Source organism: Nyctibius grandis, chromosome 1, assembly GCF_013368605.1.
Source record: "Nyctibius grandis isolate bNycGra1 chromosome 1, bNycGra1.pri, whole genome shotgun sequence".
NCBI classification, from domain to species: domain Eukaryota; kingdom Metazoa; phylum Chordata; class Aves; order Nyctibiiformes; family Nyctibiidae; genus Nyctibius; species Nyctibius grandis.
Window position 1 is genome coordinate 89,979,037 of NC_090658.1, and position 10,358 is coordinate 89,989,394.

A 10,358-nucleotide genomic window follows, 5' to 3' on the forward strand; every position below is an offset into this window, starting at 1 on the left:
TACCCTGAACACAGCAGATAAACGGGGCATACTCAATTTGACGTTACAGGTGGAAAAAATTACATGTATGAACATTTGTGGGGAAGTGAGGGAAACTGAGAATGATGAAATGCTTTTAGGGGGAAATACAAGAAAAAAGAAACTTGCAGCTGCAGTGAAGAGAAAAGAAAACAGATGGTCGGGGAAGGTGATGGGAAGACTCGAGGTCTTAAGAAGGACTGTCCAGTGGTAGAGAGAGACTGGATCACTCATACACTTCACCTTCTGTCCTCCTGTAGGAAGATCTTCTCTCCTGGGAAAGACTGGGCCTCCTTCTGTCTTCCAGGATCTTATGAGAGCCTAAAGACAAAGCAAATGTAAACTCAAGAAACTATGAGGATACTGTGCACGCTCGTGGCCCTCTGAGACAGCTGCTGGCTGCAGCATGTTTGCACAGCAGTGGAGAGCAGCGGCCAACAAGCAGAAACTCTTGACTTTATCATCAGCCTTCCCACTGCTGGCTGTGGGGAGAGGACAGAGAGGGTGAGCTGAAAATGACAGTGGTGCGTATAGATTATATATTGTATCAACGGGTCAAAAGCAGGTGTGGAGAAAAGTAAAACAGTCATCTTTCATGTGCAAATTACTTAAAGCTATTGTGTAATAAAACTGTACACAACATAAAACCTAAACGCAGCCTGATTTATCTCACCAGCCCTATCAATGACTACAAATGCCAAACATTTCAAAGCAGGACATTATACTCATTGCTTTTTACGTACTACACAGAGGGATGAGGAAGACTTGCAGATCACACAGCAACCGAGCATACTGGCAAAGGAAAAACCTGGCTGGAGCTCCAGAAACTGTGGTTCTCTTCCTGGGCTCGTGAACAGCCTGCTGAGTGATCTTAAGCAAGCCAGTTCACTTCCGTATGCCTGTTTTTCCAGCCGTAAAATGTGAAGGCTGCCATCATGCATGTACATACTTTATCTGAGCACTTCTAAAAACCTGTGGAAACCTGAGAGCAGTAAGCACTTGTATAGCATTTTGTGATACCTAAAGCAGTGCTAGCTATGAAGAATGCTGTGCCAAGGTGCAATTTCTAGTAATGAAGTAGTACTGATCAGACAGAAAAAGCCAGTTACACAACTTGCCAGCTCATATTGTATTCCCCCAGATGGTCCCAGTCAAGAACTGGTATCAAATTGCATTTCATCTAGTCATTAAAATTCCCTAAATTTGCAGTAACAACAGATACTTTGGGAGATAGTTTTTTCTTGCAGTATCTTTCCTTCCCACATAATTCAATGGTGACATCTATGCTGCTTCTCTCTTATCTCTTAGCTGACCTTGTTTTTCAGGGTTTTTTTCTACCTGTCTTGTAAGTTATTTTTTCCTTATCACTCTTAGTACAGGGCACAGGGCACAAAAATGTATCAGCACTTAGTGCTTGCATACAAAGAATGTCTAAAATTTGGACAAGGTCTATCAATTTACTACTCCATTAATTCCTACAATGACCTATCGATATTCTAAATATGACAACATGCAATTTCTGAATATTCTGATGCTAGGAATGCAACTTAAAAAAGCTTTATGCTATATATATATAAGCGAATTACAGATCTCAAGCTATATTTTTTTTAAGTAAGGGCACATCTTATTCTTTCTTGTGCAGCTGTGCCACCAGGCAGTAAAAACCACAATATTAAGGTGATGAGAGAAAAAAAAAGAAAGGCCTGACTCTATATACTCAGCCCTTTATGGAATGTAGCTTTAGGTCTTGTTTCAGGGAATAAAAACCAAAGTAAATTGTATATTGATGGCCATTGCCATCACTACTTACAAGGACATTTGCAAATTAAGGTTCATAGCCCTACCTGATGAAAGCACACTGCTTCATTAAAGGAGCAAATGACATCTTTCATAGAAATAGCATCTCCTCAAAACTTCGTGCTTCATGACCTTAAGAATGGAAAAATGGCAACAATGACACCACTTCTTGAAATACATACAGCCATATACTGAACTACAACTAAAGACTTGGCTAAGTCCTACAAATACAAGAGAAGTCCTTGATCCCCACATACTTCCTCTTTCAGGTATAAATTACAGAAATCGCACCAGTTCACTCACCAGTGGCAACCTACAGCCTAAGTACACATAACCAGTGTAATTCTCAAACTGAAGACAAGGGTTTATGAAGACAAGGGCTTACGAACCACTCGGACTAAATGGCCGCATCTGCCACACACAAGCCTGAATACATGTAACTTGTAATAATATCACTAGACTAACGTTAAACAAAAGTACCAACACAGCACTGCCAACAGTCAGGGCTTTGTAAAATCTAAAGGCCCATTTTCTGGGAGTTGAATAAATGAGATTTTATCATCTCATGGGAAAAAACGTTAGGAGAAGAATGCTGGCTTCAACACAGGGGAAGCAGTACCTCTGCTAGGACGTGTTCGCTGTGCAAATTAATTCCTGAGGATTTTTTTTTCAAATTCAGCTGAATTCTTGACCTTCCTGTCTTACCTCTGATAACATTCTTCTACACTCTCAATGCAAAACAAGAAGTTCACAGCCTCTACATTGCTGATAACATTCTGTTGCTCAACTTCAGTACTTAGGTCCTTTTATTGGATAATGTATTTCTCCTTAATTGATGGGATGTTCCCTTCATTTATCTTTTCTATTGAATCAGCAACTAAAGACTTCCTGCTATCAAAAATATTTAACACTGTGGGTTCCTGTTCAACAAGGCAGCATCAATTTTTCATAATAAATGTTAATATTTTACAACATTTATCTCTTTCTTGCTTACCTCCTAGCCCCTGTAGGGTAAGGACCAGCCTATTCATAACATAAAACCTTCTTAAAAATCACAACAGAAAATAATTCCAATGAAAAAAAAATTAAAGAACACATTGTGAAATCAAAAGTCAAAGAGTGCAAGGGGTTGTAGAAGAAAATAAGGAATGTGTTTAACTGCATGGTGGAAGTGTCAAGACTTTCTATACAGAAATAAAGGTAAACTTATTTCTAAAATTACAATGAAAACCGACCTATAACCATCAGGCTTCATGTAATCTATAAGCTTCACATTTGATCTCAAAATTAGGTAAAGCAGGAAAAAAATCCTGAAGCGTGGTAGGTATCAAATGCTTTCTAAGGAAAAAGCTTAAAAAATACCTTCTGAAAATAATTACAAGAACTGCTTAAAATGACACTACTTGGATAAAATATTAATCAGCTGAAATAAAATTAAATTTATGGAAAAAGTTACAGCCTCATATACAGACTACTTCAGAATTTAGCAGCATCTCTGAAGAGATACTGGTGCAATGGAGTTCAAATGCACGCAGGATTTCTAGCTCCTGTTGCATTAGCGCACAGAAGCATTTTAACTTTAGCAGAACACTAAGCCAGCCACTATTAATGAAGCTGTCTAATGGGCTGAAACTTAGCCACGCATGAAAACCCAACAACAGATACTTCTGCGCTCCATGAAAGCTCATTTTTCAGGACCATCACCACATGACATTTAAGTGTTTAGAAGTAAGCTGGTAGTTAACTCACACAGTTGATTCGCCTGCAGTTCTGCACAGCATTGCACTGAAGATGATTTTCAACAGAAAAGATTTTCATTATCTAACCAAAATGCAGTACATTCCATTTCCTTACTTTGACTGAACTCAGAAGATTTAATAAGCAATTTCATTTCTGTACAGCAGACACATGACCAGCTGATGATAACACATCCACTAAGTTTTGTTCATTTTCTTCCTTAAAGGCTATTCACTTCAAAAGACTTTATACGATTTTGCAAAGAAGTCCTCCAAACATGACACTGATGTTTTTCTTTCATTTACTGGCTCTAAACTCAAACAATAGTATGTTCATGTAATACAACGCCTCGCCCTCAGGAAACTGGGACGAGAAATCTGCCAAAGTGAAGGAAACCTTGAAAGTGAAAAATCCCTGTAAGAAAATACTGTAGAAAGATAAAAGAAAAAAAAACATGCGAAAGTGACAAATTAAGTGCAGAATATGGTCCTAACAGATGACGCTGTCCTGATTTTTCAGGCGATCTTGTTGAAGTATATGTTGCACTTAGGCCTATTTTTATAACCCAGTCCCTTGGCCAGGAAGCGACTCAACCCAAAGATCTTATGAAGAAGACAGAAAGATGAAGTGCCCCAACATTTCTGACAGATCACAACAGGACCAGGGATACTGATGCAGAAGGAAGCTAAATAAGTTGGGGTTTTTTTGCACTGTTTGGAAAGACCAGATGAAACATTGTTACCTTATCCTGAAAACCTTTATGGTCCAACACAGTATGGAAAGTTCTAAATTGTCAAGACTTCAGAAGTCTCACCCAACAGCTTTGAAGGAATTGGCTGAGGAGCTGAGAACTACCGGCACATACATTTAATGGATTTTGTAATCCCCAGGGATGTGTCAGGAAATCAGAAACAAAGAGGTATGCTAAGTCAGTAAATTTTACATCAGATCAGAGTTAGCATTCAAACTACGTAATCTGATGTCTGCTCCAAGAGGCAGGGAAGAAAAGAGGCTGATGGTAACAGAGACAATCATCAGGGGAAAAAAAGGATCCCTCCTTTTAAACAATGCCAACCTAGGTGGCTGATGGAAACTAGCTCTTATTAAGCTAGTTATCAAGATTCAAGACCATCACAAGTTCAACTGACAAAACTAACCATTGCCTAAAGCTATGGGGAATTGCTAAAGGCATTTTCCTTTGCCCTTGAGAACATTTAGGCAAAAGAAAAAAACACTCGCCCCCCCCCCCCCCCCCCTCCCCCACCACAACAGCAGATCAGTACAGCATATACCAAATGCAGAGAACTGGGACTCACAGTCTACTTGAGTCATCCTTAGTGGAGATTCCACTAGAATTTTTCTTTGCCCTAATACTGTTTATTAAAAATTAAACACGCTAAATTACAGAGTATTTAGATTAGGCAGCAAACTGGGCTGTTGAAGCCACACATTTACCTCAAGCTGTACTGTCATTAAGCAAGTAATACAGGTCTATTTTGCAAGAGAGTGAAGCTGAAAGTCTTTTGAGGCGGACCAAAAATTTTGTATGAACTCTTAGTTAGAGCTCATACAGCTAAATAGCCTAACAGCATTCTAATGAAAAGTTTTGCGACTATATAATTAATTTCTATAAACAAAGCAAAGAAATTCTCCCTCAGTTTTTGGCTGTTCTGATTTCAGGGCTATGTTAACAAATACTGCCAATTCACATGCCCAGAACAAAGTGATGCTATATATCAGAAGCAGCATTGCATATGGCATGAATGTCGCTAAAGTTGCTCACTCCGAATCTCTGAAAACACCGATCGTGCTAAGGAACCACCTCAGCTACGACCCTGCTGCTGGCGCTTCCTTCCTACGCATCCTTCCTAGTACACTAGTACCAAGAGAGTGTTTTTTCAGTGGATCAGAAAACTTAAAAATGCTCTTCTATCTTATGTAAAATTCACGTATCTCTTGCTTTATTAATCTTATTTAAATTAGTGGATCAGTAAAATAACTGCAAATCTGTTATCTCCTCGACGTGCCTGTCAGACTCATGTACAGTCCAATTCCTTAAGAATTTTAGATCAGAGGAATGTAATCTCCAGCATAGCTATCTACAAGACACAAATCTGGTGAAAAATACAAAGTTTAACTTGCTTCATCCATACCCTTCTGTCACTGCTACTTTTCAGTATCAACTAGTTTAATAACCACAGCATAAATTTGAATGTGTAATTGCACAACTTTCTCAAGATGTGAATTTTCAAGAAAAAAAAAAAGGATAAGGAATCTAAAATGATATAACACAAAGGAAATGTTGTTCTAAAAACACAAGGAATTCTTAATGAGCTATTGAATCTCTTAATCATTTGGATAATTAAAGGGCGAGGACAAAATATTCCTACTGATGCACTAGAAGGCAATCAAGTAATTTAAGTCCACATACTTGAATTAACAGACAGACACACGCATACAAAAGAAAGAGAGACACATGCTTAAGGGGAGGCCAAATTGTTTTATTTAATTTTTTAGTGACCAATTGGATTTTTGGCAGAAAGCTCTGCTCTTTTTTTTTTTTTTTTCTTTAAAGAAATCAGCAGTGCTTAAATTGATGGATTGGAATTTTACTCAAATTCCAGTTACTTTTAAAAACAAACAGATGAACAGGAATTCCAGATACTGTTTCCAGAGCAGAGAGCAAAACTTCACATTTGTATGGAAATTCCACATTTATAGTCGATCGGGACACAGAACATGATAAAGTACTGTCAGTAGTGCATGAATAAAACATTCACATTTGATCTGGAACCTTAAAATCAGAAAGCTGTACTCTCCTATCAAAATTTTCATTACCTTGTGCAAATCAAGTCAAGTCTTCATGTGTCAAGCACACACTTAAAATTGTCCATATTTTATATACAAGACATCTACCATTCAGGCAGTGCAAAATACATCCTTTCATAACAAAACTAAAATGTACCTCTCAAAGTATGAACAAGAATATACACATAATACATGATGTACACTATTTACACAACCATAAAAAATATAATACAAGGATTTTTTTTAAATGTGATTATAAGACTTGACAGTCTTTTGCAATTTTTGTTGCAACAAGGCATGTTTAAGTTTCCCAGATGGAGTTTTCTTTGCCAATCTCAAGAGATTTTGGAAACTACGCTTGAACTTTTAGGAGAGTTTTCAAATGGACTGCCATCAACTCCCTGTTTTGGTCAGACGGTTCAGCTGTGCCACCCACCCAGTGGCTGGGAGGCTTTGGAAGGACACTAGGAGATGGTGGGTCACTAAATTTTGCCCCAGCGTAATTTTCTTTTTGGCTCGCTTCGGTTAGGGTGATAGGTTTCTTGGACTTGGCATTTCTGAAGTTCTCTGTGTTTTTAAGTGGCTTTTTCTCCTGCTTCTGAAGCACTTCTGGCGCTACAGAATCTTGCCAGAAGTTCTCTATCTTTTTTGCCGAGGTGATCTTTGTCAGTGGCATGCTACATTTACTCTTCTGCCTGTTAATCTTTGGTTGTTCACATAGATGTAAACTGTGAACAGGCTGGCTGTAGGGGACGGCAGCCTTCTCAGTCTTTCCCATCTTGTTCTTTAAGAACTGCAGAGACAAAGAGTCCCACGTCAACACACCACCCCTCTCCTCCAGAGGTGCCTCCCGCAGCACACAGCCACGGTACCGCCACCGGGGCACCCGCTAGCCGGACTCGGGAGGACGTGTTCCCGCACTGCGCTCCCACAGCACCGGGGGCGCGGAGCGAGGCGCCGCGGGCCGCCTCACGCAGGGGTAACAAGCCGCCCCCTCCTCCTAACTATGCCACGTCTTCTACAACTCCCCCGCGCGCCCGCCCGCGCCCGCTGCACGGCGCCCAGCACCGCCCGCCCCGCCGGCGCGGCCCCGCCGCCCTCCAGCCGCCGCCATGGGGCGCTGCGCCCCGCGCACGTCCCGCCTGCGCGCGCAGGGTGGCGGCTGGCGCGCGGCCAGGCGGCTAAATCCGGCTGTTGCTGGGCGCAGCGGCGGGTGGCGATTGGTAGCGCCGAGCGGCCAATCGCCGCCCGCGACTTCTCTCTTCCCCTCCCCCCCGCCCCGTCCGAGCGGGCGTAACGGAAACTCTCCCCCCTCCCCGCCCCGTCCGTCCACACGCACACCGGGGGCGAGCCGCTCGCTGACCCCCGCCGGCGGGGAGGCAAGAGGCTCCCGGAGCGCGGGACAAGGGGCGGGGGGGGAGAAAAAGTGAGCAGCAGTAGCGGAGCCCCGTGTTTACCTCCTTCCTGAGGGGTTTGCTGGGTGCGGGTCTCGAGGGGGCGGGCGCGGGGGGCTCCTCCGAGGGGGCCGATACCATGCCGGGGGCGGCCGAGAGCGTTGGCGGAGGGTTAGCGCGAAGTTCGCCCGAGCCCTGCGTTCCTAGCGGGGTCCTTCTCCCCAGGCCGGCGCGATGCTGTTGGTACTGCTGGTAGCGGCTGGGCAGGAGCCCCGCGGGGCTGGGCCGGATCTTTCCCTTCCTCCGCCGGACTCTCTTCAGGGCGGGCCGCGCGCTGCCCCCCGGGCCCGCCAGGCAGCAGCTGGGCTGGTTCTCACAGTTGCTGTCCCCTCGCCTGAGGCGCTGGAGAAGAGCGGAGGGCAGACGCCTGGGCTCTTCGGTGCCTGCCGAGATCCGAGCCAGGAAGGGCGGCGGCGCCGTAGAGGTGACCATGGTGGGACGTGGGTACCCAGAGCTGTAGCGGGAAGAGGGGTCGAGCCCAGGCAGGGATAAAGCGGGTCGGGTCGCTGGGGAGTGCCTGCCCGGGCTTTGTGGGCTGAGATGGTGGCGCAATCGGATCCGCTGCTAGGAGAACATGGCGGGGGAGTGAAGGGAGCAACCACAGCGCCCCGGTGTTGTTACCCGAGCGGGGCACACCCCCTTCCGCCCCCGCGCCAATCGCCCTGCGAGGATGGTGAGAGCGGCACGCCTCCCCACCCGGCGCAACCAATCTCGGCGAAACGGCGGCCTCTCTGGCCCCGCCTCGGCCAATCAGAAGCGACACAAACACTTGGGGCCACGCCCGCTTCCGCAGGCCGCCCAATCCGGGCAGACACAAAGCGGACACGCCCCAGTCTCCGAGTCACGGGCCTGCAGTGCCAAGCGAGCGGACGGGACGGGCCGTTCTCCTTGCGAAAGCCGCTGGCCAATCGGACGGCAGACAAATAGCCGCGGCCACGCCCCCACGCGCCCCGCAGCCAATCGAGGGGGACGTAAACAGGCGACGTCGCGCCCCCTGGTGGGCGGTGGCGCGACGGCGCGTAGGCACGCGTCGCCCGCCATGGAGGTGCCGGCGCTGCGGCCCGCAGCGGCCGCCGGGCTCCCGGCCGCGGCGGAGGAGGGACCCGGCCGTGAGGCGGCGGGGCGGAGGCGGGACGAGCGGAGCCTGGAGGCGCTGAGCCTGGCCGCCGCCGGCGGCGGGGCGGCGGCGGGGCGGCAGCTGCCGGAGGGTCGGCGGGCGACGCTGGCGAGCGCCCTGGAGCTGGAGGGGACGGTGCTGCGTGAGGGGCGCCTCACCCAGTTCGTGGCCAACAACCTGGAGCGGCGGATCCGGCTGAGCGGCGCCCCGCGGGGCGAGCCGGCGGCGGCGGCAGCGGGGGGCGGCGGCTCTATCCCCGCCATCGACCCCGGGGCGCTGCAGGACGTGGTGGCCCTGGCCGGGCAGGTGGCGGCGCAGGTGGACGAGCTGCTACGCAACGTGCACTGCGGCCTGCAGGCCCTGACGGCCCTCAGCGTCGGCTGCATCCAGACCTACCGCGACGGGGTGGAGAGCCTGGGCGAGGCGGCCGACCTCAGCATCCGCGCCATGTACGCGCTGGTGGCGCGCTGCGAGGAGCTGGACCGCGCCATGCAGCCCGTGCCCGCCCTGGCCAAGCGCATCCGCGACATGAAGGGCACCCTGGAGCGGCTGGAGGGGCTCTGCAAGTAGCGGAGCCCCGACGGGGGTCACCGCCCCGCTGCCACCGGGATGCCCACCGAGGAGCCGCCGGGGCTGGACAACCGGGGCCCCGCCGCCGCCTTTGCTGTGCCAGCGGCGCGCCTGCTGGGTCTTCTCCGGGCGCTGGAGGGGGGCTCGGCCGCTCCGACCAGCCCCGGCCCGGCGGCTGCCCGCCCTGCCAGGCTTCCCGCCGGGGCCGCCGCTGCCTCCGGCGGCCCGCAGGCTGCTGCTCTCCCTCTCCGGTAGCCACAGCCACCGGGCCCGCACACGGCGTCTTCAGCTCTCCACCTATACCTCCTTCGTCTCTCTGCCCCTGTACGTGACCAGCCGACGTCTGCGGCCAGTTCGCTGGTGTTAATCTGGAGGAAGTGAAATTTTTGCAACCGATGAAGGAAAAGGTCCCAGTCGAAATGGCGGGGTAAATGGCAGACGGTGCTTTTTAGCTTCACCTCCATTAAAGAATTTGGATTTCACATGCCTTACGCTTTCTATTTATTGAGGGCTAGGAAAAACTAACCAATTTTATTTAAAAGCAGCTGTTAATATTTTTTTTAACCAAATTTGAAATTGTTGTGAATACTTGCTTGATGCTTACAGGCATACATGCTTATTTGTAGTTGACTTAGTGCCTGACAAGTAATTCTCACTTCTGCTGTTATAGCAAATAAACATGCAGAACCCTGCTGTCTTATAGGACACAGTTGTAAGAGAAGATAAGAGTAAACTTAATATATATAGGAAAGACACTTGCTTTCGGAGAAAAATATAAAATCCATGGAATATAATTGAGATTCAGATAAGAACAAATCTATATGCAAAGTCCTAAATAAAAGCCTTCAGATAAAATA

General features: G+C 47.5%; 2 protein-coding genes across 2 annotated transcripts; one reads left to right on the forward strand and one right to left on the reverse strand.

Annotated features, from left to right (window-relative positions):
• Positions 1–6,032: 6,032 nt before the first annotated feature.
• Positions 6,033–8,426, reverse strand: PNRC1 (proline rich nuclear receptor coactivator 1). The gene is made up of 2 exons (XM_068401311.1): positions 7,818–8,426; positions 6,033–7,153 (listed from the first exon to the last, which is right to left on the reverse strand). Exons 1-2 carry the CDS (start codon positions 8,244–8,246, stop codon positions 6,713–6,715), a joined length of 870 nt encoding a protein of 289 aa, XP_068257412.1. The 5' UTR covers positions 8,247–8,426; the 3' UTR covers positions 6,033–6,712.
• BORCS6 (BLOC-1 related complex subunit 6) lies at positions 8,355–10,358 on the forward strand. The gene is given in 2 exon segments (XM_068401298.1): positions 8,355–8,629; positions 8,631–10,358. Coding segments are annotated over 2 exon segments (1,146 nt in total). The 3' UTR covers positions 9,502–10,358.

Excerpts from the sequence above, each read along its gene's own strand:
- PNRC1 (XM_068401311.1), bottom strand. The coding sequence starts at position 8,246 with ATGGTCACCTCTACGGCGCCGCCGCCCTTCCTGGCTCGGATCTCGGCA. Across the intron at positions 7,154-7,817 it reads GCAAACCCCTCAGGAAGGAG|TTCTTAAAGAACAAGATGGG; the intron begins GTAAACACGGGG and ends TTGTCTCTGCAG.